General features: G+C 34.6%; 4 protein-coding genes across 13 annotated transcripts; 1 reads left to right on the top strand and 3 right to left on the bottom strand.

The window, feature by feature from the left end:
* Positions 1-226: 226 nt before the first annotated feature.
* Positions 227-4110, bottom strand: LOC111024028 (RNI-like superfamily protein). Of its 2 annotated transcripts, none has more exons than XM_022301603.2 (8): positions 3085-4110; positions 2721-2846; positions 2426-2548; positions 1934-2327; positions 1715-1844; positions 1340-1634; positions 1010-1261; positions 227-719 (listed from the first exon to the last, which is right to left on the bottom strand). In XM_022301603.2, exons 1-8 carry the CDS (start codon positions 3727-3729, stop codon positions 657-659), a joined length of 2028 nt encoding a protein of 675 aa, XP_022157295.1. In that variant the 5' UTR covers positions 3730-4110; the 3' UTR covers positions 227-656. The 2 variants fall into 2 exon arrangements, with proteins under 2 accessions (XP_022157295.1, XP_022157296.1); XM_022301604.2 differs by having other exon boundaries at positions 2426-2530; positions 3085-4102.
* Positions 4111-9159: 5049 nt separating this feature from the next.
* LOC111024062 (uncharacterized) lies at positions 9160-12208 on the bottom strand. Its single transcript, XM_022301643.2, has 5 exons — positions 12047-12208; positions 11669-11937; positions 11134-11203; positions 10936-11033; positions 9160-9354 (listed from the first exon to the last, which is right to left on the bottom strand). Exons 2-4 carry the CDS (start codon positions 11849-11851, stop codon positions 10984-10986), a joined length of 303 nt encoding a protein of 100 aa, XP_022157335.1. The 5' UTR covers positions 11852-11937; positions 12047-12208; the 3' UTR covers positions 9160-9354; positions 10936-10983.
* Positions 12209-14421: 2213 nt separating this feature from the next.
* On the top strand, positions 14422-20161 carry LOC111024010 (influenza virus NS1A-binding protein). 3 transcript variants are annotated; one of them, XM_088123577.1, is made up of 12 exons: positions 14435-14566; positions 14652-14752; positions 16015-16176; positions 16355-16536; positions 16656-17243; positions 17335-17412; positions 18108-18435; positions 18519-18718; positions 18940-19016; positions 19139-19240; positions 19522-19708; positions 19819-20161. In XM_088123577.1, the coding sequence occupies exons 3-12, from the start codon at positions 16017-16019 to the stop codon at positions 19903-19905; spliced, it is 1989 nt and encodes a 662-aa protein (XP_087979703.1). In that variant the 5' UTR covers positions 14435-14566; positions 14652-14752; positions 16015-16016; the 3' UTR covers positions 19906-20161. The 3 variants fall into 3 exon arrangements, 2 of the variants coding, with proteins under 2 accessions (XP_087979704.1, XP_087979703.1); XM_088123578.1 differs by having other exon boundaries at positions 14425-14752; positions 19803-20161; XR_015790672.1 differs by lacking the exon at positions 19819-20161 and having other exon boundaries at positions 14422-14752; positions 18519-18702; positions 19522-19559.
* A 729-nt stretch (positions 20162-20890) lies between these two features.
* Positions 20891-27315, bottom strand: SIEL (ARM repeat superfamily protein). Of its 7 annotated transcripts, none has more exons than XM_088123573.1 (9): positions 26629-26690; positions 26291-26368; positions 25529-25618; positions 25228-25461; positions 24559-24750; positions 24132-24272; positions 23785-23874; positions 22879-23330; positions 20891-22065 (listed from the first exon to the last, which is right to left on the bottom strand). In XM_088123573.1, the coding sequence occupies exons 4-9, from the start codon at positions 25450-25452 to the stop codon at positions 21138-21140; spliced, it is 2028 nt and encodes a 675-aa protein (XP_087979699.1). In that variant the 5' UTR covers positions 25453-25461; positions 25529-25618; positions 26291-26368; positions 26629-26690; the 3' UTR covers positions 20891-21137. The 7 variants fall into 7 exon arrangements, with proteins under 7 accessions (XP_087979699.1, XP_087979700.1, XP_022157325.1 ...); XM_088123574.1 differs by lacking the exon at positions 26629-26690 and adding an exon at positions 26546-26563; XM_022301633.2 differs by lacking the exon at positions 25529-25618 and having other exon boundaries at positions 26629-27315.
* Between the last annotated feature and the right edge of the window lie 135 nt (positions 27316-27450).

The following is a 27450-nucleotide window of genomic DNA, read 5'->3' as shown; positions in this document are numbered from 1 at the left end:
TACTTTGCAACAAGGCATCTTATCCTCTACCCTACGATCGCCTCTCTCTAAATATAGTGTCTCTCACTTGTAACATTTTCTCTCTTCTTTTCAATTCTTGTAGCGAATAACAAACATATTTAAGCTCTTCAATTGATATATAATAAGTTGGTATTTCTGAAGGGAGTGGCAGCGACAGCATTGCATTTTTTGTTATTATAAAAGCTGCTTCAACCTTACATGCCCATTACGAAATCAGATTGATTTGACATTTTCTTAAACATATCCAACAGAACAAACAAAATATAAGTTTTGTTTACATGAGTTTAGCTCAGTGGTAATTGATATTGACATCTGTCTTTGATCGAGATGTCATGGTCGTAAAAAAAAGCAAAATATAAGTTTTGTAATAAATGGGCCTTGGGCCTGTGTTTGCAAACAAAAAATAAATAATACATGGGCCTGTTGATCCAATTCTCCTGCTAATGATGACCTTTGGGCCTATCATTAGTCCACTTCTTTTTCTGTGGGCCCATCGCCGCAGTTTCTTGCAAAGTTTGAGAATAAAAACTCTAAAGTCGAGACTGTAGAGCCAATGAAAACTGTGAGTTTGATTGAATTCACGAGGCTTAGCTTCTCAAATCCTTTCAAATCTTCACATAGCAGCTGGCTGCATCCTATTGGACAATTTGCATCTCATCTTCCAACTGCAATTTCCAACACTTGGGATCCAACTCAGCCTGCCAAACATGTAAAAAGCTACTTAGGATTCCATAGGAGTACATATATTATCTGTGCTATACTCTACACCCATCTGCAAGAGATTGTCAAAAGTTAATCATTGATCCAAGTTCCAGTCCTTATATGCAACCAAAAATACAGGAGCCTGTTTACAAGCTTAACATCAATTCGAGCTCGAGGACGTGTTATTTTTTGGAGAGCAAAAGTATCATGTTCCCACAGTTTGACTACGAAAATAAAAATAAGATATCAATGTGTCATGAAGAAAATATAATGCATTAACACATACCTGAAATATTTTCTCTCTCCATTCGAAGGTACATCCCCGCACTTCCAAGTGTTTGAGAAGACGTTCGGGTAGCAGCGCTTGAAACAGTGCATGGAGCTTCACTTTTGTTAGGGAACTATTTGCCAACAAGGCAGCTGCAACTCCACTTGGAGTTAGCCTATTTGTATGCAATATGGTAAGATGCTGAAGGCAGCTAAGGCTGGCAAGAGACAAGAGGCCGAGGTCGGTAACCGAGCTATACGACAAATTTATCTGCCAAGAAACTGGAGAAGTTACATTTTGTTCTACCTGTTCTACTCTAATAAATAGTGAAAAGAGAGCAATGGTCACCTGTCTGAGGTTTTGAGAGAAATGGGCAAGGGCGATCATGCCAGCATCATCAACATTGCAGCACTTTTTTAAATCTAGTCTCCTTAGTAACTTGCATCCTGCAACAGTTGCTGCTAAACCAGAAGATGTAATAAGTGGGCATCCTCGAGCTTCGATTGTCTTCAGCCTCGAACATTTACATAGGGATGAAAACGAAGCATCGGTGATATCACGACAATATGCTATATTTATCATTTCAAGATTAGGGCAACCGTGGATGATTGCCAAAAGGCCAGAATCAGTAACTCCTGCACACCTGAGATGAAGAAAGAGGATGAATATAAGATCGGCCCAGGTCCTACAAATTAGAGATAAAAATAATGAAAAGTCATAAACCTGTATAAATCTAGCTCCCTAAGCTTGGAGCAGCACATGCCGATATGGCCAAGTCCATCGTCATTAAGATTCAGACAAATTCCTAGCTTTAAGATGGAGAGTTTGGAACACCTTGATAATGATTTCAGACCTGCATTGAAATGGATGATAGCTGATAAGTATGCCGCCAAATACTCTATACAATACAAGAAGACTCATAACTAGAAGAGGAAAAAGGACCTTCGTTATCAATTTCGTTGTCAGTTAAATCAAGCTCTTCAAGCAAATGGCATCTTCGCCCAATGAGGATAAATCCTTCTCTACTAACTAGGGAACAAGACTCCATTTTCAGAGAAGTCAGACCAGTACATGAGTTTGTAAGATGGGAAATAGAAACATCAGTTATCCTGCGGCAGCAAGTTATGTCCAACTTCTTCAAATCTTTGTGTTTGTTCGCAATGGAGGAGAGACCGTCATCGGTAACACCGACACATTTACTTAAGCTCAGTTCCCTTAGTGATACACACCAATTTCCTATGGCTTTCAGCCCATCGTATGTGATAACACAGCCATCCAACTTGACTGATTGTAACATGGACAAGTTTTTCAAGCTATCAGCCAGAGCAAGAGTCACCTAAACCATCAACAGACAACAATAATCTTACTTTGTAAATAACAAGGCAATATAAAGAGGATCACCTGTTAAAAACAGTGATTAAGTTGATGACTTACAGGAGAGCCATATGCTATAGTAAGCTGCTGTATAGATGCAGTAGCCTTGGTAAGGGAAGACAGCCCGGTAGGACTAATATTCGGACAACTCGACACATCAAGTTTCTGTTGAGAGTAAAATGTCTGCCAATGTCATAATGTGTTTTCAAGTGAAGAAGTCAACAAATATAGACAGAATTTCAATTCCAGAATTCTATTCTAACCAAGATTGTATAGGGGGAAACAAGAACAAGGACACTGAGCCAATAGGGGATATTGCTAAAAGGATTAACTTATCTAAGTTGATAAAAATTACCTTTAAGGACTTGCAGCCATATCTAATAACAGCAAGGCAGTCATCGTCTATGCCAAAGCATCCCTCTAACACCAAATCTTCAAGATACTTGAGTCTCAATATGGATGGCAAACATTTTTCCGTGATCTAAAAGGGAGAAAAAGAATAGTATAACAATTTCATAATAGATTTAGCTAAGAGTTAATCACTCGTCCAGCTTAGAACTCATCATCCGCAAATAATCAATTCAAGTCCTAAGAAACGATGGAGTTCAAAAACAATTAAAACCTAGCCAAATTCAGATAAATTATCAAAGAAAAAACCGTTCAATGAAAAAACAAAGCAGAAGAAAAAGAAGCGGAAAGCATAAGAGACCCCAAATTACCGGCATATAGGAGAGATCCAGACCACGAATTTGTTCGCATTTAACAGCGATTAAACCGACCCCCAAATCTCCTATACTCATACACCACTTTAAGCTAATGAATCTCAATTTGGTGCATCCAACTGCAATACACCCAATCCCCATATCCGTTATCAATTTACACCTCCCCAACCACAGCTTCTCCAGATTCTTCGCCTTCGCCAACGCCAGTGCCGCCGTGTCTCTGAGTTCCGTGGCGTTCGATAAGTCGATCTCGACCAAGTTCGAACAATTCATAGACAAACTCAGCAATCCTGCAGCCGAAAACAATTTAGACCTTGAAAGGTCGACGGAACGAAGCTTGGAATTGCACGCCTTAGCGACGATGGCCAAGGAGGCGTCAGTGACTCGAGGGTTGAGGGAAAAATCAAGACCCGTTAATTGCGTATATCGTTTAAGCACCGAAGGAAGGTGCTCGGAGCGAAGAGGTTTGAGGATTTTGCGGTGCTTGGCTTCAACGGAGTATAATGACTTGCAGGCTAAGGAGAATGACTTCAAATCGACAGGGTTGGAGCTGAGTAAGTCGAGAATCGTAAAAATGATTTCATCAGAAATCAGATCAAAAGGGTTTGTGGGTTCAATCTCGATGAATTTCTGCCTCTTCATGCTTGAGACGAAGGAAATTGTTGCGGGTAATTTGTGTCTTAACTCTAACAAAAACGCATATAAGACAATAATGGAGAGGAGAGAAAACGCGAGAAGCCTCAGAGCTCTGATGAAGAAATGTTCGAATCTGAGGCGGTTGGTTTCTGAATCGGAATGGTAGGAACCGTGAAGAACATAGCCAACTACTTTCTCAGATGGAGCGATAACTGTTAACGGAAAATACTAGTTTCAAGGCATGGGAGGGAGGGACTGAGGGAGAGAAAGAGAAGCCTAATTACGCTACTGCCCTCAGGACATTGATGATAAGATACTAAATATTTTTTTTTTCATATATTTCTCATATTCTTCACTTTTCACCCTCAAAGCAGAATTCCAAAAGTTCCATTTCTCGTCTGCAAATGAGAAGCAGGGTTTATTTCTTATGAATAAGTTTTCATTGAAAAATATTTGACTCCTCCTTAATAAGGAATAATCTTGTCCTCACCAATAAATATTTAACAATTAAAAGAGAAAAATATAAAATTAAAGATTTTTTAAAAAAATAATTAGGTGTAGTAAAGTATTTTTCATTTATATATGCGAGGTTTGTTTTTAAAAAGATGGAATAGCGGGGCTATATTGGTAATTTAGGAAGGGGAGGCGAGGCAGTTCCGTACCGAAGAAAAAGGACAGAGTGAAAATGTGAAAAATAATTGGGGTCAAAATTGTAATTTGGGGAGCAAGACGTCGCTTTCACGAGTCATCCGGTGGAGGAGTATGTGAGGAAGGACGGATTCAAAGTGCATACAGCCTGTACGATCAAAGAAACGGCATACCTAACAAAAACTTTCGAAAAATAATTAAAATAATGGAAATTAAAAAAAGAAAAAAAGGAGCATGAAAATTAAAATTGGATGAGTCAAAGGGAAAGGGAAAGGATATTGCCGTACTTATACTTAGCCACCCATAGTACCGACCTTACTCAGATAAGAACGGTGGGAGATAGCGTCAAAAAGTGGGTGAAGATTTGGGCCCACCCCCACTTCCTTTCCTTCCTACACTATTATTCTCTCCCATTATATTTCAATAAATCTATACCATTACTTTCTTTTTTTTTTATCTCATCGGGTTGAGATTTGAATTTCTATTTTAAGCGAGATAGATATTTTAATCCATTCTATTCTTATATTACTATATATTTCATATTGTTTTTCTCGACTTATTGATCTATATTATATAGTTGGCATACTTTCCGTACTACATACCATCACATCTTGTCACATAGTTGCTTATTGATCAAATTAACTTGCAACACAACTATTTAAAATAATATTGATGATTGTAACTAAAAGTCAATGATTTGGTCAAGCTTTAAAAAATTTTATAGACAATCATCATTGAAATTTTCAAATTAAATTTGCCATTTCACCTTAAATATTTGCCTATTTACTTCGTTTCTTAATTAAAAAAATGTATTGATCATATGATCATTATTCCAATTCATAGTTATTCTCTAAATTTTCTTAAGAAGGAGTTTGATATTATTGAACCAAAATAGTGCCAAAAATTATAAGAGGATTTAGGTTGTGTTTGATAATTATTGTTGTCTTTAGGTTTTATGTTTTTAAAATTTGTACTTTTCTCAAGTCTTTTTGGAGTGTTTATTTTTTAAAATAAAATAGTGTTATCAAATAAGACCTTAATTAATCATTCAAACAATTGCTTTAATTTGATTTTATTTTAAATAAATTGAACCTTTATTAATTGGTTCACAAATTCTCTAAATTCTTGCATTATTTTTTTACCTCAAATACGTGGGTACTATTTTAACCTTTGATCTAGAAAATGAGGTATTCCTTTATAGTTGAGTTATACTATGTTGGGCATTAAAATTAAATTGATTTTGTTGATGCACGATTTTGGTGGAGTTCCATGGCAACAAGTGAACCAAAGTGAATCCTTAATCTAACGAGTTGACAACCTACGAACATGACTCTACACTAGTGCGATGCTTGTGCCTGGTCACATATACTCTAAAGCTTTAGTTTGTACTCAGTCTTGGGTATCGAACTTGGTAAGATTAGATAGAGATTGCGCACCTTTGTAATGAGAGAATTCCACCTTTTTATATGGAGTCTTGAGAAACATTTCTTTATTATTTCAGCAATCCATATACTCGAGACAACCAGCAGATTTTATGTAGAAGATCAAAGATCATTCGTCATTATTGTCCGCATTATAAGTTGGACTCATGCTAAGTTCATGATTAGGAGATAGAAGAGTTACAGACCAACTCCTCGTAGTGTGTACGAACTGTGACCTAGATATGTGTCTTAAGGACGAAAGGGTCACATGGGATGTGCTGACCTAACTCCTAACAAATTTAAAGAAAATCAACTTTAATACAATATATTTGGTAATATTCTTTACTAAAACACGAGTTAAGGGAAGTCTACTAGTGGCAGATGTGGCTGAGGCTGGCATTGCTACCTAGTGGAAGTCAAGGAAGCACAGGTCTTATTGAAATCATTTGCAGGGATTTCGACACGTGGGACAAAGGTAATGACTAACTTTATTTATAATTAATAATTTGAATATATATCGCAAATATAATAATAGTTTCCGTAATTATCCGTTGTGAGTGGGCCCAAGATGCTTCATGTGCAAGAGATTTGGCTATTATTTGGGGATTTCTGGATTTTATTCCAACACCAGACTTGGTGGAGGCACTAACTGCGACTACAGCTTTCTTTCACTTCCTTTTTAAGATCTTTTTTTTCTTTTGCCTTATTTATTTATTATTATTCCACCCCAGACTTTCGGCTAATCATTTCCATAGTTCACCCGCGAGTAAATAACTTTTTATTCGTTGATATATAGATAATTAAAAAGTAAATATTTTTTTAAGAAGATAGGATCATAAATATAAAGTAATAATTTAAATTTTCTGACAATATCATAAAATTTTATTTTAGTTTGTTTACGTTTGAATTCTTCTCACATGAAACATGGATAAGCTTACTTGGAGCGAGCTATGCGAGAAAAGGCCTATACAAAAGAAAAAAAAACATTCTAAAATTCAAGTCATTTTGAATTTGAATTTAGTAAGTTAGTCTCAGTTGTAAGGAGTGGAGGTTTTTTTATAAGAGAATGCGGATCAATTTATTACAGTCATTTCGTAAAACGGTTATACGATTGCAAGCAGTTAGCTCGAAAAAGTGTCATGGTTGAGACCACCTTGATCCTTCTCAAACTACATAGGTCGGCCTCCTTAATAGGTCGAACTATGCACTTAGTTTAAATAAAGTAGAACTCGATCTTTCTAATTTATTTTAATTGGCCCATGTGGTAGGTTATATTTTGACTTCCAACATAGTTAATTAATTAAATTAGGTAAGATAGAGCAAGATGCACAACAAATATCTTTCAAATTTCTAGATAATAATAAAAATATGAATGTATTGACATTGTTCATCATCTCACACTATAAATTTTAAATAGACAACTTGTATAGATATTGTCTTGATACTTTTATTATTTAAATTTTATATAATATTAATATAATAATTATATACTATTGAATATATTCTATAACTTTTATTATATATGTAAGATCGTCCGGCATTGTCTTATATTACATTGTTTTTAAAATTAAAAATATATTACTGTAAATGCACCACATCCAAGGCAGAGATATATATTTAAAAGAAGAGTAATTTAGAGAATAAACTTTTAAAAATATATATTTTTAATTGGAACCAAATTTTAAAAATATATTACTATAAATGCAACATATTCAAGTAGACATACTTATTGAAAATTTAAAAGATGTAAATTAGAGAAATAAAAATTTTAAAGTATTTACTTTTTTATATATTTGTTTAATTAGAACCAAAGAGATGGCCAACTGCCTTGCGAATATATATTTTTTTATTTTTTTCCTTTTTAATATATTGGGTTCATCAAGCTTTTATTTAAAAGAGAAAAGATATCCTTCGATCTTATTCTATTTGGATGGTTTCACATTGATGCTGGAGTCAAGAAGCCACTGATTAGATTATTGTGTTATTTATTTTAATTAAAATATGAAAAGTCAACGGTCAGATCGTTGCATCAGCATGTACCCGCGTATTCATCGGGCACAAAGAAAAACTTATTTAATGCATTATTCTAATCAATTTAGTTTTTACTTTTTGAAATTTTATGAATATTGTACGGTAGGACTTATGAGGCCGTCATGGACTTGGGGGGAGCAATTCAAACGCCCTGTATTGTTTGGACTTTGGAATAAGAAAGGTTCATTATTCCGATAAATTATAATTTATTTTCTAAAAATATGTTTTCTCACCGTATTTAAATTAAATAACTTTGAATAATTCAATGACCTCTATTATTATTGTTGTTATTTAATTTGTCATAGCTAGATAGGGTTTCTTGCACATATAAGGTGGATTTTGAACGAAGTTATTCCAACAAAAGGAAAAAAAAAATGTTGATTTCAGTTTTAAAATTCTGACAAATGGTTTATTAAAAAATAAAATTTTCCGTTCAGTTTATTCTTCAAAGGAGAGAGATTTCATTGTCGTTTTTTCCCTTAGATCAATATTAGTAAAAATTAGGTTGAACCAACAGATTTAAATCCTCAGAGTTGTTCTTTGACTACTTTTGAGTAAACTTTAAATTAACTTTTTTTTTTTTTTTGGATAGCTCCTAGATTTTTAAAATGCATACTTTAGCTTTATTTTATAATATAATTTTACTTATTATCTTATTTAAGTGAAAGATTATTCACTGATATTCGTTTCTTTTTTTCCATTCGCCGAGACCAAATATGGTGATAACTTTTAATACAATTGATTACCTTAAATATTGATTAACTATGAAAGTTTATTGTCAATTAATTTATATAAAGTGATATAAATCTACATATTAACAGTTATGCATGTTCTCATTTTGGTATAAGATTTACCATTATTTTTTGGGTGGCAATATTGCAATATTTTACGTAAACTGCGTTAAATTGCAAGGACTACCCTCATCTCTTAGTGCCCCGTCGTCTTCGCATCTCAAATTTAATCATTTTAATGGAGCCATCCACATTTTCGTTATTCTAAAATTTCATTTTCAAAAGTTAACCACACCACAAACAAAAATAATTGATAGGTATATTTCAATTATCTTACTAAAAATAAAAAAAATAAAAAGGAAACGGAAAGTAGTAACTAAACCTATTTTTATCCGTCCCTAAATAAAACAATAATAGTAATAAAAGAAAGGCGTTACCCACCGACCCTCAGAAACTGCTAGTCACGTATAAGCAATACTTGGAAAGGCTGTAAGACTGCTCTTAAAAGGGCAATTTGATATGGCAACTCAAAAATGTTCAAAATTTGACATTTATGAAAAAATCAAATTAAAAAAATCTCCTGCAAACGGTAAACAGTGGTAATCTAAACAGAAAATGAAAATTGGATATAAGATTTAGCCCATTTGACCACATGGAAGTGCAACAAATTGTTTGTAGGATAAAGGTAATCCATATCACATTACATCTATCAAATCCAACATTCACACAGCAAGTAAACGAATTCTTCGCAGCTACACAGATAGCCGAGCAAGTAGAGTTTCCACAGTCAAAAGCACATCCTACAAAATCATAAAACCGAGTTAGAAGTGTTTTCAAAATGCAAGATGCAAAGCATGTCAAGGAGCAAAATCTCAATCAAAAATTAGTATTCCATTCTTCTCATTGGGGCCAACTAGGTCAATTCGAACAACACAATCCAACCATATCAATTTAAAATTAGCGGTACGATACAGTTTCAACCAACTCCACATTCATATGACGAGAAAAGCACCATTTATAAGCGAGTCTGAAGGACCAGGGTAGCCAGTTATAACCTGTTAAGGGTAAATAAAATTAAGCTTAACATAATCTCAGAGCAATTTTTTATGCTTCCATGGTACAGCTAAGTTGACACAGAAGCAGCAGCTTGGTTGGTGAAAAGACAATTTAAGTATATAGAGGATATAAAACAATCATTCTTGCCAGACATCAAGCAGAAACTAGATTTGAAGTATAGTCTAAGATAGTTGGATCTAGTCCCACGACTAATAAGGATTAAACAGAACAAACAGAAACCAAAGATCTTGAAATAACAAAGATTTTCTAGTTATAAGGGAAAAAAAATTATGTTTCAGGTGTCCTCTTCAATTGTTTTCCATGAGAAGTAGCACCCAAATTTCACATCTAGAAGTTGTTCCAATTGGTCCTATGGTTCCAAACAAAAGGACACAAGAAGTGATATGAACCGCCCAGGATTTTACATTATGATAAAATTTTATTTAATCTTTTAATGTAATTTATTGATTTCAAATTTTAAGTAGTTTTTTTTTTTTTTTTTTTTTTGTCTTTTGCTATTGTGTTAATGATGTGGCATTTAGGATTTAGCCGGGAGGCTATCTAAAGCTTGGTCATTACTTGTTTTACATATTAGATAAGTTTTAATGGAATTTAGCCATCGAGACTTTTGTTTTCAAGTTAAGCCGGTAAGATTCTTTGAACTTTACAATTTCATGTTTGTTGAGTTGCACGCCAAGAACGTTCAAGTGGAATTCATCATCCTATCTTGTGGAGTGTTCGACTCTTGGGCCAAGGACGTGTTCTTTGTCTTAAGAGCTTTGATCTTAAGGCAATTCATGTCTAACCTAAACCTTAAGGTTGAAATCGAATCGATTTGGGGTTTAGTGTTTGTGAATTAGGGGGGTTCATATACCCAAAAAGTTCCTCGTTCCAAAATCGCCAGGGTTTTCATATCAGGAAGTGCAAGACTTGCATAACATGAACATCTGAAAGGTGTCTAGCGTCTTCAGCAGCATATAAGGGACATGGAACGCACATGATATTGCAAAAGTCACAACAACAACAATAATAATAAAGAAAAAAAAAACTAGAGCAGCAGATCTAGGGTAGAAGATCCATTTGTCATCAACATTAGCTAAATCACTTAGAGAAGAAGGCACTAGTTTTAACAACTGTGTAATAAGGTATATCATATCATAAAAATTAAAGATTGATCCTTAAGCAGCAAAAACGTCGTCTCTTAGCAACTTTCTCCCTTTTACTAGTACCTTTTCCCATGTGCTAGAGAGCATAATTGATGTCACACACAAGAACCATAGCATAAACAATTTAAATGGCCAAAAGACAAGGAGTCGTAAAGATACCAGTGGTAGTTTTGACACAACATAGAGGAATCAGCAACACTGGTGTGGTTAAGAATCACGAGTCAAGTCATCTGAATCTGAATCACTTGCATTATAACCTACCAGATTCAAGATATTTATAAATGTTATACAATATTAGCAAAAGAAGTTAACAGTTAAAAGATTTGATAACTTTTTAAAGAAAAAATGGCAGTCAACCTGGATGTTTATCACTAACTTTCCAAACCGACGATCGACTTCTTGATGCTTTTGTCATCCAAATTCTTCCCTAGAGTCCAAATAAACAAATAATCTTTTTAGTTACAGATCCTTAGAGAGAAAGAAACAATGGACTATGAAAAGTTAGGGGGAGAGGAACCATAGATGCAACCATAAAATTCCATTTAAGACAATAGGGCTTTAACAAACAAAAACAAAATTTGAATTGATTAATCTTAAGACATCAAGAAATGTTCCAATCTCCTCAAACTCAAAGTTATAACAAATTAGTAAACTATAGAAAAGAAAACGGCCAGAGTACATTAAGAACTATTTTTAGCCGGAGCACAACGGAATTTACAATATTTACGAAAATACGGTTGACCAATAATACCCAAACAGCACAGAAGTCTATATAAGCGCAAGAATTTCGAAAAGGTATGTAATTGAGCATGGTCTTCTAGTTCTTTATTTCTTCAAAACTGTGAGGAATTGAGCAATAAGATCTCTATTTACTGATAGGGAAGAAATTGACCTTCTGAGCATCTCTTGGAACCCCATAACCGCTATAGTACATTTGACCCACCAAGACCTGCATATTGATGTCCCCGGCTTTGGCCTCCTTCAGAGTGTCTTTAAACCATCGTTTGACGCAATCCGAAACAACTTCTGATAAAGGAACGCGACTCAGGCCCTCTGTCCCTCCGCTAATCTCCATCACTTGCAACTTCAACGGCTTCGATTGCTCGCCCGAAGCCTCGACTTTTAAGATTTCGCGAGATTGTGAGGCGCCGCAACGCTTTTCTACAGAACCGCAATCGAATTCATCAAAACGGATAACAAATTGAGAAAAATTAACTCGTCTTCGAAGGGTTTGATGTAATAATTTGACAACGGAATCGGTTTTGCTTACCTCCTTTCTTGCTGGTACGAAAATCGTTGTCCTCTTGCTGGTTAAGAGAGAGAGAAACCCAGAGAAAAAAGGTCGAGCGTTTGGAAGATTTTGAAAATTAAGAAGGATATACTGATGACAAGTGAAGAAGGGGACGGGGGGGCTTGTTAATTGTAAAAGGGTATCTGCTGCAACGTCGCCGTTTAGTGGGAAAGCGGCCGCGCCTGCTGCCTATGTTCTGTTCAGCATAAGGCCATTCAAAATACGTTTATATTACAATCAATTTATTACTTTGGCTGTACTAAAAAAAAAAAAAATTTATTACTTTGGTTTTTTACTAACAAAAATATTAACAATAATAATATGTTACTTTTTTTTTAATACGTGGATTGTTACTTTGTTTTGATTATTGACAATTTTTCTCTACATATTTTGGTTTAAACTTCCTTTTTTCCCAGACTTTCTGAAATTATTTTTTATTTGATAAATCTTTTGTCCAAGTGCGTGTGTGTATATATATAGTAATTACGACTGTAATATATTTTTATAAAATATTTGTAAACATCAAGTTTTTAAAAATTATTGATCCTGGTTTTGTTTAACTATCTATGATAATAGGAAGTCATTTTACGGAACAAATCAATTTACCAATTGTTCCGTTTTCTTTAATCATCCACTAATTTTAATAAAAACCAATGTAGAAATTGACCCTTGAAGGATAACTCACCAATTAAAAATGTGACATATTCAAATAGATATTCCAATCATTTAAGTTAATTTGTAATTTGATGAAGTTGCAAATGATACCCTTTGTAAAAGTTAGGTAAAAATGGGTCTTTTTCCCTCCATTTGATATGACAGCCAACTTTTTTTTTTCTTTGTTGGGAACAATATGACAGCCAATTAATTATTGTATGGTTTTAATAGGTAATTGTTATACCGGCGTTACTCGGTTAAGCTTACTGCATTCCATAAACTATAAATTAATATATTTATAGTTCAATCATTGCTAAATCTATGTTTATAGTACTTGTATGTATACGTATGTATCTTGTATATAAATAATTTTAGTTCAATAGGTAAGAGTTAACCCTCGACATTTTGATAGAAATTATAATGCATACTAATTGAGTTACATTTAAATCTGTAGTAATCGTATTAATCATTTATATTATTTAATACTTATTTATTTTATATCTAATAATTTATTACATAACACGTTTGAAACAAATTATTTATGTGTTGACTTCTAACTATCTATTTGGTAACGTTATCATTTGTTATTTTTGTTCTCTATTTCTTTAATAAAGAAAAATAGAATTGCATGGCCCTGACACACTTTCATGTAAGAATGCTAAAACGGGATTTGTATTTATGTTGAATAAATCAAAAATAAAAAACTTATTTTAGTCGTTTCCAAAGTTTATATAGAGTTTTTAGAATGTTTATAAAATATGGTAAACAATAAACATAAATAATTTTCATATTTTTAATAAAATTAGAAACGATGAACAATAAACAGAATATTAGGCCCTAAATTAGTTTGAATGACTATATGCCCCTATATATATTTTGTGTGAATTTTAAGTATATAGGTAAGATAGAGTAGTTTTATGTTGTGACTTCAACTAGGTACAAATTATCTTAACTCACTTATTTTCTACTCGACCGTGTAGGTTAGGTCATGTTAATAATAGTCAATGCCTCAACGGTTATTGACATCTAGTACCTTAGTTCAATGATTCTTGACACCTATTCTCTATGAGTTCGAATCTTCCATTCTAAAATTTATTGTACTAAAAAAAGAATAAAATCGTTTAGGAACATATTTAAAAGAATTTTAAAGTCAAAGATATAGATGAAATAAATAAAATACGAATATGAATAAAAGTAACTTTAAATTGTCAAAGCGAGCAACTCAACAGTAATTAGCATATATCTATAACAAAGATACTGTGAGTTCGATCTCCCATCCGACTCCATATGTTGTACTAGAAAACCTAATATTAAATTGAAGACATTTGGAATAAAAATATTTATTGCCCTGAATTTTCCATTTATGATTAAAACATGTGGGCACTAAAGGTACTAAAAAAAAAGGGTGAACATTAAAGAAACAAAACATACAGAAATACTCCGTCCGTCTCCTTCCATTTTTTAATTAGTTTTGCCTCTTTTCTTCAACTTTCGAAACTGCCCTGCCAACCAAGCAACCTCATACGCTATACGCATATTATGTTACATCCTCTCCCACACCCGCAATCGGGTTGTTTCGATTGTTTTGATCAGAACCGTTCGATAAAGAAAGTGGGAACCATTGATTGCCACGCAGACGTGACACGTCGCGATCTTATTTATCAATACCATAAGCACGAAACACCAGTTTATAGCCCGTGTCTCTTCACTGCTTCACTATCGTCTCTCTCTCCAGCGTCGCAGTGAGAAGACGCACTCGTTGTAGAATAGAAGGAACGCCTCATTTCGCGCTCTGTTTTGAGTTTTCGCGGCGGATGACTCCTCGAAGTAAAGCGCAGTCGCTTGGTACGTTTCTCCCTCACGATTGCGAGAGAGTGAAAGGAAACTTCATCGCTTGATGAATCTCATTTCAACATTTTGTGGAAGGAAGAGTGAGTAGATATTGAGAACTCTACCTGAATCCGTCGCTGTGAAATTTTGCTTTGTTCCGACGGCGAGACATTCATTTGAATCGGTCGCCTCAAGAGAAAGGTAATTGTTCAGATAGCGAGAGTCTCGTATGATTCGGTGGTTTAGATTGAGAATGCTTGACATTGTTATCGTTTAAAAGCAGTAGAAGCTCTGGATTTATGGTTTCAGGCTCTTAGCGCTTAAAAACCTAGCGGCAATCGAAGTGCGCATATTCTTATTATCGTACTTGTTCAATAGTCTGGTTACCCGAGTAATGCTCGCAGATTTGTTGCCAGACGATAAGAATCATTAGCGAAGTTTGCTACTCATTTTAACACGCACATTCGAAATGTATTATTAGTAACCTGTTGTTATTAGTTAGACAATCACGATAATTTAAATATTTTGTTCGGACGAATTGTAATTTGCATTTCACTCTAGGATCGTGTCTGAAATGCATCGTGTTTGAAGATGCGATAATATCTTGAAAGATAATATGCTTTTACTCTGCTGCGCTATGATATGCAAATTTTGTCTATATGCTTTGCCTTTTGGAATCATGTCACGAGACCTTTCTTAAGTACTCTCGTACTGTCATGTTCTGAAGGTACGCCAATTTCTCATTAGGTTCTGTTAGTGTCGTTATTTGCATCAATTTTGTTACTAATTGGTTATTCTGTCCTGGTTCACAATTTACATTGTAGTTGATGTAGCTTCAATTGTTCTTTATGTCAGATTTTGAGGAGTTCGGGAATATCCTTATGTATCTTGACATAATTTTATATTTGTACTCTGCACTCGATTTAGCTTCAGTTGTTATTTATGTGTTGCACGCAAAAGGTTCTTTAAGCATTTGGGTGGTTTATTTTTACCTTCTTCCCCACTGAATCTGCTATGTAAATGATGTATGATCCCTATCTTTTGGTGAACTCAAGCCATCAAGAATTAAGCCAATTAGGAATAAATCTGACCAACTAGGTCCATTTGCTATTATCATTATTACTTTTCAGTTTTCATACTTCTGATAATGTTTGCTTTTCTGTCTTCTGTCTTCTCCAAATAATTTTTTGTCTTTCTTGCGGTTTTGTAGAGCCAAAAGTTAATAACAAAATAAATTATGTGGACTAAATGTGGTATACCACTAGAGAACCTGCTTTTTTGTAAAGAAAAATGTTGTCATATATTCAGGAGGTAGTTAAATTAGACTATGAATGCAACTGCTGTTGGATGAATTTTTTCTTATGTGGGCTGACATGTATGTCTCTGGTTACAACGTGCAGTATATTTTTTCAGTTTAGGATTTTGAATGGTCTTTTTTTTTTCCTCCACTTCTCTGTATGAAGGAATGAATACAGGAAGGAGAGCTCTAAAGTTCAAAGGTGGATCTTCTGCTCCACTGAATGCTAGTGCAGCTACCAGAAATTTGAGTAAATGTCACCTTGGAAGCGTAATATTTGGATGTACAAACAGCACCATAAAGGAATGTCTTTCAAAACAGCTCTTTGGTTCGTTATCAACAATTCAATCAAATTTTCTGCTTCTTCTTTTACTTCTTTTACTAGTCTTATCCAATACTCTGTTCTGCTTATAATTTTCCTTCCCTCTTCACTCTATAATTTCTCTCTTGTTATGTTTCAATGTTCTGTCCTATGTTCACTAACAGCTTTATTTTCCATCATATAGGTTTGCCTACTCAACACTTTTCATATGTGAAGAACATTGATCCTGGTTTGCCTTTGTTTCTATTCAACTACAGCAACAGAAAATTGCATGGTATCTTCGAGGCGGCTAGTTATGGTCAGATGAACATTAATCCGTATGGGTGGACTACTGACGGTTCAGAGAGAACACTTTATCCAGCTCAGGTTTTGCATGAAAATGTCCATGCTTGTTCTATTCCTCCTTATTTGCATAATTGTAAAGAGGGACGGAGATATCATTAAAAAAAAAGCTCTTTTCCTCATAGTATCTATTTCTTCATTAGGTTCAAATTCATGTTCGTATGGAGTGTCAACCTTTGTTAGAAAATCAGTTCAAACCTATAATTACGGACAACTATTATGGCCCCAGTCATTTCTGGTTTGAGCTAGATCACGCTCAGACTAATAAGTTGATTTCTTTATTAGCATCTCAAGCAGTGGCTTCACGTGTACCACAATTTACAACGAAGTGGAGGACTTTTTGTACAGGCCTCTCCTCCTTGGAAACAAGTGATGGAAGTGACAAGATCAAACCAGAAATTCTGGAGGAGCACTTTGACCTGGCAAGTCAAGTATCAGACACTGTGGATGTTAATTCCTCATTAGATGCAGGAAACAGAGCATTTGAAGCTCATTTTGATGCAAATTTGGCCAATGAAGAGGAGGAATACCGAATATTCCTTAAACTACAACAACTGGCTACAAATCATCATGAAAGTTCGTTGCCTTTAACAAGTGATACAGAATGTACTACCTCTAATAAGGACACGAATTTGGAGAACAAGGGTAATTCTGGCGAACCAATAGAATCCAAAGACAACAATGAAGAGGATTGTGGTTCTTCTACTGAACTTCAGTCTCTAATGGCTAAGGTAGTTACGGAATGTATATATTTATAGTGTGTTATCTTTCTGGATTACATTGTTTAACCTGTGTTATAATATTTCTTCTCTCTGGTTGTAGTTGGTTCAGGAGATACAAGAGCTAAAGGATTATAAAGCAGAACAAGCTGAGAAAATAGCTTTTTTGGAGACAAAGCTGGTACTTTCTTTTGATTTACTTTCAAAAGTTCACTACAATAAAATCTCCCTTGTGCATGTCTATGCTTTTGGTCATATTAGAAAAATCTGATGTCTTCATGTTTTTTAATCAAAATATAGGTGGGATAATTAGCATATTATGAATATCTTTACAGTAGTACATTGTATGATTGTATTACTGATTTCGAGGAACGGTGCTGTTTTAAATTTTTATTGTTTGTCTCAATCCATTATTTTCTCTTCTGGACCATAAAATAGTGGTTGCTCTCTACATATTATAAGGTACAAGTTATTGATTCTAATTTCTAAAGAATTCTTTAATGTAGGAGATAAATTGTATTCTTTTATTTTTTAAACTTTAAACAAGTGTCTATAAATTCTTGATCTTTTGAGTTTATCTGTACGTCAAAAAACACTCAGATAAAATGATTAAAAATTTAGAAACAAGTTTTCTAATGAAGTTGTTTTGCTGAAGGTTTGCAAGATGATGCATGCTTTTGTGAGGATGAGGGTTGAAAAAACTTGGTACTGCTTGTGTTTTAAGTAATTTGTCTTTTTAACATTGATTCTCTTCATCTCAAATGCCTGTTGTTTATGACCCTTCTACAAAAGATGAAAATGGTTTAAGGGCAGATAACAACCCTTGCTAACTTGTATTATATGATTTATGGGAGAATTTTCAACTTATTTTGGCAGTTGGAGGCAGAAGGAGAAATCCAGGAGTTGAAGAGTCGTATGATGTCGAGTTCTTTGTCAAACTCAAATGCAGTAGAACCAGAGAGGGCAGTTGGGGAGGAACAATTTGAAGACTCATGTTTGGATCCTAATGAATCCATTTTTTTGATTGGAGGATATGATGGTGAATCATGGTTGTCAACTTTGGAATTATATGATCCTTTTAGGGATGTGATTAAATCTCTTAGGCCAATGAGAAATGTACGTTCATATGCTTCTGTTGCATGGTTGAATAGTCAGCTTTACGTTTTTGGTGGTGGTAATGGTTATTCTGCATGGTATAACACAGGTATGAGATTTCACTAATTTTCTAGAATTTCTTAGTTTGTATAACCAAATAATTTCTCACATTTTTATTCTTTGTCGCTGAAGTTGAATCATATAACTTGGAGACTGATCAATGGACCTTGGGCCCTTCTTTAAGTGCGGAAAAGGGAAGCCTGGGAGGAGTTACCATTGGTAACAAATTATTTGCTATTGGCGGTGGAAATGGCATCGAATCCTTCTCAGATGTTGAAATGCTTGACTTAGATCTTGGACGATGGATCTGTACAAGGTCAATGCTACAAAGGGCAAGTGATGTTTTTGGCATGTCTGTCATGTTTATTTTAAGTGTCTGTGATAACTCATGTTTCAGTCAGTTGATTTTGCAAACTAATTCTTCCAAGTGCTGGTTATGACAAACAAATTTGTTTTGAGTTTTCTTTTCTGGTTTAACCTGCCATCGATGACTTATTTGCGGTTGAATTTTATTTGTTAACAATTTCTTTAACTGCTAGATTATTTTCTTCAGCGATTTGCTGTTGCTGCAGTGGAGCTCGATGGCTTGCTTTATGCAACAGGCGGGTTTGATGGCAGCGATTATTTGAAGTAAGATATCATGATTTGTTTTTCTTTTTCTTTCTAGTCATCGGAGATCTCATTCCTTAAAACTGAGTCGGCTTGAAAGATATAACAGTTTTCACGGTCTCTTCCACTTTCTGCATTTTCAGATCTGCTGAAAGATTTGACATCCGAGAACATTCATGGACCCAAATTCCTAGTATGAACGCAAAACGAGGATGCCATTCTTTGGTTGCTTTGAACGATAAACTGTAAGCCATTTCTTTCATTTTATTTCCCATGATATGATATCTTTTCTGCTTCTGTTCAGTATGTAGCTTGTAGTAAGTTCTTTTCTTTCTTTTTATTTTATTTGCTATGGATTACTCTATGGGTCACAATAATATCCTATGAATTTTCTTTCTAAGGTGGTTGTTCCGTGAGAATAATCGAGTAGAAGTTGATTATGGACACTCACAAATAAAAGAAGAAATATATATAGAGGTTATAAGTTCTCGTACCCAGTTGCATTTAATGTTGTATTACTATGTAGTTATGTTATCGGGGGCTTTGATGGAGATTCCATGGTTTCGAGCGTTGAAGTATATGATCCACGTATGGAATCGTGGATCATAGGAGAACCCATGAAAAATTCACGTGGATATGCGGCAGCTGGAGTTATCAACGAATCCATACACGTAATAGGAGGTGTGAGACTTGACGGGACAATTATGGACACTGTAAGTTAATATCTACCATATCTCTTCCTTCTTCAAAGTACATTGCGTTACAGGTTTTTTTTTTTTTTTTAATCCTATTTCAATTGTAATTTAGTCAGTTTTAATGATAGGCTGAGAGTTATAAGGAAGGGCGTGGGTGGCAGGAAAGTAGGTCGAGGGTCCTAAAGAAGAGGTGTTTCCTATCAGCTATTGTTTAACCAACGTCAGAAGACAGAAGCTACGTCTGCACATGCTTGGTATGTTGGTAAACTCCTCTTTTGTTCATTACTGCAACGCCCTAGACAGTGCTGCAAAAGTTTCTTCTGATTAGAAAACCAAAAACTACCCTTTTTTTTCGTGAATATAATTACGGATCCCATACACAAATTCGTTGAGAACAAACAAAGAAGTGAAACTCAGTTCTTACGCTCCATTTTTTTTTAATTGAGCTTAGAACTACTATTTTTAACTATGTATTCATTTGCAGCTTTTTAGAACCTTATTCAAGATCTAAGCCAAATTTTGGCAACTAAAAAAAAAAGTTTTTAATTTTTTTTTTTAATTTAGCTGACCGTTAAAATGTGTTTTGAAGACATGTGAAATACATCATAATTTTTTTTGTGAAGGTTGGTTCAATAAGAATTTCAACAGATGAGTAAAGTAGCATAAAAACTCATTTTTTAAAAGGGCGGAATGGATCATCAATCAAGGGTAGGAATTTCTCCAATCGGAATACTTTTTTCATAAGAATTGCAGAACAAGTAATTTAAGCAACAGTAAACCAGCGTTTAGAGAGTGATACCACCCTGCAAAAGTAGGGGGAAAGCTATAGGCATCTATAGAAAGATTAGCAAAGATCTACCCTCATCACTAATTATCATTAAAATGACCCCTTGAAGGGTTAGAGATGAAAATTATATTAAATTAATTCAATAGTCCTTAGGAACAAATATTGAATTGTTATCAATAAAAAGTTGCAAACAATTTTCAAGGAAGTTTGATTCCCATCATCGCATTTGATGTACTAAAAGAAAAAAAATCATATTTTTATATTCAGTTATTCTATTAGCCTATATCATTACTCGATTAAAATGAGAATACTTCAAAAACCTTATTTATTTACAGATCACCGATATGATTATATATAAAGAAAAGGTTTGAAATTTGCATCATAAAAGAAATGTCCAAATAAAAGGTTCAAACTGAGAAACAATCACTTGAATTGCCGAGAAAAATTAAATTCTCTCTTAGGAAACAAGAATCTCTTTTACTTTATTTCATTTTTTCAGTTGTAGGCTATTTTAATCATATACAGAGGTTTTGAAATAACACAGTAAAATTTAAGTAGCATTTAAAGAATGACATCCGCCAGATAATAAAGCATGCTAACAAATTCTGAGATAATACCTAGGTCAAAATGTTACACTAAATAACAAATTCAACGTTATGATCAACCTTTATTGATCATAGAAAGATACACTTCCTTCTCTTTGCAAATGTATGCCAGATCACGTCTCGGACCTCCATGTCCATGACGTTTACTAACTTCAGCACTCTCGAAACAACATTCAAGTCCTATACAAATCCTAGCTATAAAAGAAGAAGCTTTTGGGGTTCTATAGAATGGAACAACATATGTAAATTCTCTAACCTCGTCACAACCTCCAAAGACAGGGAAATCCAAAAAAACAAACTGACTTGTCATGCCATCCATACTGATTCGAACCCACAACTTCCTCTCGCTTAGAACATTGTGTAGGATAATTTGGCAAGGAATACCAACAGGCAATCCTGGAACAAAATGGAGGGGTTTTTCATAGTCATTATCTAGAATGAATAATTCTGCCTTGATGTGCTTAAGTTTTCCAGAAAATTCTAAATGGTTTAGGGTGAAGGATTGCAGCAACTTTCTAAAATCAAATAAATTGTAAGAAGCTTTAGGAGTTACGGTGCCTAGGCTGGACAATGCCTTTTGGGCTTCAAATACAAAAGTCGATGGCTCAAAAGATCCTTCTTTAAGGAGATGCTCTATGTCGGAAGCTATGATAGACAGCTTTCTCAGAGTCATGAGATGACACCATACTTCTCCATTATACAACCTGAGTGTATAAGTTACCAACATCAATTCTAAGATATGCAGTTCTTCTTCTTTAGAGAATCCAATGAACCTACTCCTCAACTCTTTCAGCCCCCTTTCTAGCTTTCCTAATAGGAGTTCCCATTCTCCAATTTTACGAAGACAATTAAGTTTTGCAGACATCAAATTCCATACCTTTGCTACCAGTTTTATTATCTTAAGATACTGTAATGTAAAGGCTAAAGCGCCACTAGATGTGTCTGATCCATGCGTGAATGTTCCCAAAGCTTCCTTGCAAAACCTACAACCCCAAGAAAATGAGGAAGTTAGACCAAAGAGTATTCTTTTTTTTTCTTTCTTTTTTTGATATGAAACAAGAATATATTGAAACAAAAGAGGCTACAGCCCAGGGCCTGGGTATGGGAAACCCCTTCCTAACAAAAGACTAATGAAGAGTAGCCTTTAAATCTAGGATAATCATGGGTAAGCTATAATTACCAAAAAAAGAGTTTCTGTAATTGATACACTAAATAGAAGCATTGAGTTGTAAACCATGGTAAAAATAATGATAAGGAGAAGGTTTGTTGTTTACCAGTGATAGGGGTGAGAAGTAAAGAAAAAAATTATGAAGTTACATTTTCTGGAATTATGGTTAGATAAAAGCAGGCCTCATTTATCGAAAATTGGTGACACTTTTCATTGATATTGATGGAGGATACAAAAGAATGTACCAACCAAGCGAAGACAAACATTACCCCAATTAACTTACATAACTGAAAAAGAACCCCAACAAGAGTTGGATAAACTCCACTATAGCAATCAAAAGGCACGATAAAATTTAGCTAGTTCAGAAACTTCCATCTCTCCTCTCTTTCGCCTTTTCGTTAAATACTGTTGTTTCTATCCAACCAGGTAAAAGAACAAAATTGTACTAGCTCAAAATTTCTAGGAGAATCATATTATTTATATTTTAAAAAGAAGCATTTACTTTATCAGCACAGGACTGCTCTCCTACTCGTTTCTAAGAAAAGCTTAATAGTGTTGCCATAGGATAACAACAATTCATTAAACGTATAACCTCAAAAGTAATTAAACAAAGAACTAATGTACAAACCTCAGAGTCCTTAAAACTTGATGCAAAAATCCTGATTGTATTAATGGCCAAATATCTTGCACTTTAGACAGGACAGTCTTGATAGATTCTATGGTATCATCATGTTTGTGCTGTTGCTCATTTATCATTGCAGTTGTCCTAAGGGAGACAAGTATATCATTGATTGAACCTCCAGGTGTAGGTGAGCACGGGCTCCCCTCTGGATTAAGCACAAGATCAGATGATCCAATGTTTTTACAGTTTTCCAGCAAGTAAGCAAAAAAGGTGCTTTGATCCATAATGTCGCCCAAAGCATGAGAGATCTTCCCAAGCAATGTAACTGCATAGGAAAATAATCTTGACGGAATCCTAAGGGTATGATCATCCAAAACAGGAGCTGAAATAGCTAGAACGATATATGCAGTCACCTTCACACTATCAAATCCAAGTTCTCCTTCAGATGTTGGATCTATCTGAAGAAAACGACCAGTTCAGAGAGTAAACATTTACCATCATCATTCATTGACCTTCACGAGTTAGCTTTCTAGTTTCTACGAATAATCATAAAGGATTGAAAAATAAAGGTGCCCCACATCCGCACACAGTAAATTTTGAATTTAATTTTCAAATTCTACTGAAAACTTCATTAAGCCATAATGGCTGAAAACTAATCCTCGATGAACCTCCCAGGTCTGTTTCACACGGTTCGTCATTAGTTTCTTTTTTGATATAAAGAGAGAGATATTTGAATTAGACTAGAAATTTAATCGAGAAACTATGCTAGTGACTAGATTCTAGTGTCATTCAATTTGAAAGTTAAGACAGGGCACTACAACAATGAGTCAATGTCTAGCCCAAATTTGAATGATTTCATTATACTGTTAGATGAGTCCAGAAATACCATATAGGAAAGTGAAGCAAGCTAACCTGTTTAAAAACCCCCTGGATAATGGAGGCAGCCATATTTACATGATTCTGACCCATATGAAACAGCACGGAGAGCACACCAGACTCGTCCTAGCAAGTACCGAAGTGAGATTAGCAAGTCAATAAGATTGATGATATGGACTCTTTTCTAAAATAGAAAGGACATAGTAAGTAACAAGGAAATCAAAAACTTCTACTAATTAGCGTTTTTCCCAAAGGATGCATATAGGAATATATATATCATCCTCCAAAAATGGTATTCAATAAGTAAAAAGAATCTCTAGACATTATACACAATAACATAAACGAAGAAAGAATACAAGGAAAGGGTCGGGGGAGGATAATACCTGCGCGTATGATTCTAAACTTTTGAGAAGACCATTAAATGACAATTGAAATGTCTCCAAATCTGGAAGCTTCACTAATTTAAGAAGTTTCCTTAAAGCAGATCTTACATGACCATTACTGTCACTTAAAGCACCGAGAAACTGCAAAGTGAACCAAGTGTTGATATAAGAATAATATGAGTCAAATTATAGATATTTATCTTTAAAATCCTATCTCAAATATAGAGATGCTAATATTGGGCCTCTAGATGACTTAATGTACAGTGAACAGCATAGTATGATATAGTACAGTTCAAACTTTAAATAGTAAACTACTAAAGATACAAAAATTTTATCAACATATAATCAGAACCTTAGACTGCTATCATTGAACACCTATTCCGAGTAATTGAAATACTTCAAAACATAGAATAAGGATTAATTGTACCATGTGCATATGCGCTTCTTGCAATTTCAAACACTTGGACATTGCCATGTGATGTAATGTTTCCAAAGCTTGCAAGCGAACAGAAACTGAATCATCATTCAGGACGTCCATCAATAAGTTTAAGGCCTCCCCAGCAAATTTAGTTGATAGGATGGGTAAATTATACAAAGCATCACAGGCAGACTTTCGCACCTTGAGATTAAGAAAGAGTGTCAATACCATAATCACCTTTATTTGTAAACATGTTCACACAATGAAGAGTATATATTATTCACTCGTACAAAAAAAAGTGATTTAGTAGACAAAACTTCAATCTGTAAAGTTTCTATTCATTTCTTAAATTGTCTTTTTTTACCTCTAGGTTAAGGCAGTGATTGTCCACTTAAAAACATGTAAGGCTTCAATTTAATAAGATAATACATTTGAAGGAGGGTACTCCGACCTGTTATGGTATTGGTATGGTGCTTAAACAAGCAAGCTGCAACAATGGTCAACAAAGACCACATGGCATAAAACATGAAGAAACTACTCGCTTAAAATTGGAAATGAAAAATGCGTCAAGGAGAGATGACTTATTACAAGGATGGTGAAGAGCAGAAAATTTTCTAATCCATGATATTGAAAAATTGGAGTATATTTCAATTAAACATATACGTTAATATTAGTTACCTGATAGAATTCATCTTCCACGCCATGCACAAAAGCTCCCGCAACATCCAACGCCAACATTTCCAATTGTTCGGTAGAGCATTGAACAAGAGGCTTTTTTCCCTTGAAGATACCCAAGACTTTCTTGGACACACTTTGTAAAAGAATATCCTCGGAGACAATTTCCAATTTTTTTATTGCATCAAACGCATTAACCCTGACCTTCATGCTCATATCTCTTGTCATGGAACAAAGCTGCAATTACCGATATATAAGTACCAGAAGAGGTGCATTGTACAAGATCAATAATCGAAGCACTCACTTTAAGACACAATGCAAGGAAAGCACTTCCTAAAGTTCAGTTGGCATGGGAAAATGATGATCACTTCCTTAACGTTCTCCTAAGTGTGACCTGTCCACATGCAAACACTATTCAAAGTGGAAAGCTTTAAACACTAAACATGAGAACTGAGAGAGAGGGAAAATCAAAGCGCATCTAAAGTGGCTTACAACCAAGGAAGTTGAACACCTAAGGCAAAACTAATCCACCACTAGAGACAAGAAGAAATGTTATCCTGAGACTACCAAGGACTAGTTCCAGGTAAGTTAGCCCAATCTTCACATCACAGTAATGGTATCCAAACATTTTTTCCAATATGAAAGGTAAGAGTTACGTGAATATTGTAAAAAAATGAAAACCAATTTGTTAACTCTGAATTCTTCAGATACTTTTCTTTTCCAATCTTTCTTAATAAGAAACCAAATTCGTCAAATCAATGAAATACAGAAGCTTAAATGGAATGGATAATCTCAACCAAACATCCAGAAATCTAGCGTTGCAATAATGATAAATTAGAGTAAAAGAATAAAACAGGCCAATAGACAGACAGAAGACGATTTTCCAGATGACAATCAATCTAACTTGAGTTAAGAAGAAAAAAATGATGGAGCAATCTAATTATATATATGAATGATATCTGAAATTCTAGTTAAGGACGATACCTTAAACCGAGAATGATAAGTTTTTCAATGAATGAATTTCAATAATCTAGATAAATCAACAGCATATTGAATTAAAACTTACATTAATGAATATTTCATCAGACAAATATCGTTTCCTCTCTGGACTATGCGCGGCAAGCATTAGACCCCATGTGATGACCTGGAACAGTCGTCGAGAGCTATTATTGATAAAGGAACTTGATATTCTGTAAATACGAGTAACTTGATCACAGTAATGAAACAACTAAGTCTACTAACTAGAATTCGTCATCAAGTCATCAAACACCTATGTATAAATAAAATAATGGACTGTAAATCTCAAGGAACAGCAACTTACTACCAAATCGAAATTACTTTCATCACATTTTTGTGTTGTAAAAGAAAAGAAACGATGAAGTATCTGCAAAACGAGTATCTTACAACGCGTACTGCAGCCGATCTAACACAATCCTCCATGTCGTTTAGAAGCTCAATAGCACGGTAATAGCAACCTTCAATCATCCCGCCGTCCTCGAAGACATTGTTCCCCAAACCTACTAGGCCATCGAGAGCAGCTATTCTAACATATGGATACGGATCCTTGGTAAACCCTAGGAAAACAGTGAATAACAGCGACGGCCTTATTTGGAACCTCTCGGCGTTATTGAGAAGCCAAGTCCTGATGGACACTGAAGGACCAAAGCAAAGCGAGAGGAATGATCCATCGTCGAGTTCGTCAATGGCAGAAACAAGTTCTCGATCCCGCTCCGCCATTGATGCAATGGAACAAATATTAAAAAATATAGCGATTGATCGCCGTCTAGGTTCGTCGATGCGAAGTAAAGGTAAACAGCCTGAAATCGAGCTTGGCTTGGTTCTCAAATCAGGCACAATGAAAACGGATTTGGTTGTGGTATCTTAGGTTTAGAACCGAGATTATAGCATTCTGTGGATTCTATGGCGGCGAAAAGTGAGAAACAGAAGAAGGGAATTGCAGAACTTGGAAAGCATGCGATGGAGCGGGGTTTGGCGGGAGAGAGTGAACTGCAACTGCGAGTCTTCAAGCGCCACCGTGAGTGGATTTAGGTATTTCTTTCTTCCTTTGAAAATTTTGTATTATTTCACTTTAGCCCCTGTTCTCAAATAGTTTAATTCTGAATTGGATTTTTAGATATACTTAATTTTGTTCGTTTGCTATTGAAATATATACTAATTATTTACCTAATGAATAAGGAGGAATAACTCGACGGTAATTGACATATA

The sequence above is a fragment of the Momordica charantia genome, assembly GCF_013281855.1.
Source record: "Momordica charantia cultivar OHB3-1 chromosome 5 unlocalized genomic scaffold, Mcharantia_2.0 BLBB01000005.1, whole genome shotgun sequence".
In the NCBI taxonomy this organism is placed as follows: domain Eukaryota; kingdom Viridiplantae; phylum Streptophyta; class Magnoliopsida; order Cucurbitales; family Cucurbitaceae; genus Momordica; species Momordica charantia.
The sequence above is the reverse complement of the archived record's forward strand: the minus strand, read 5'-3'. Positions and strand labels throughout refer to the sequence as shown.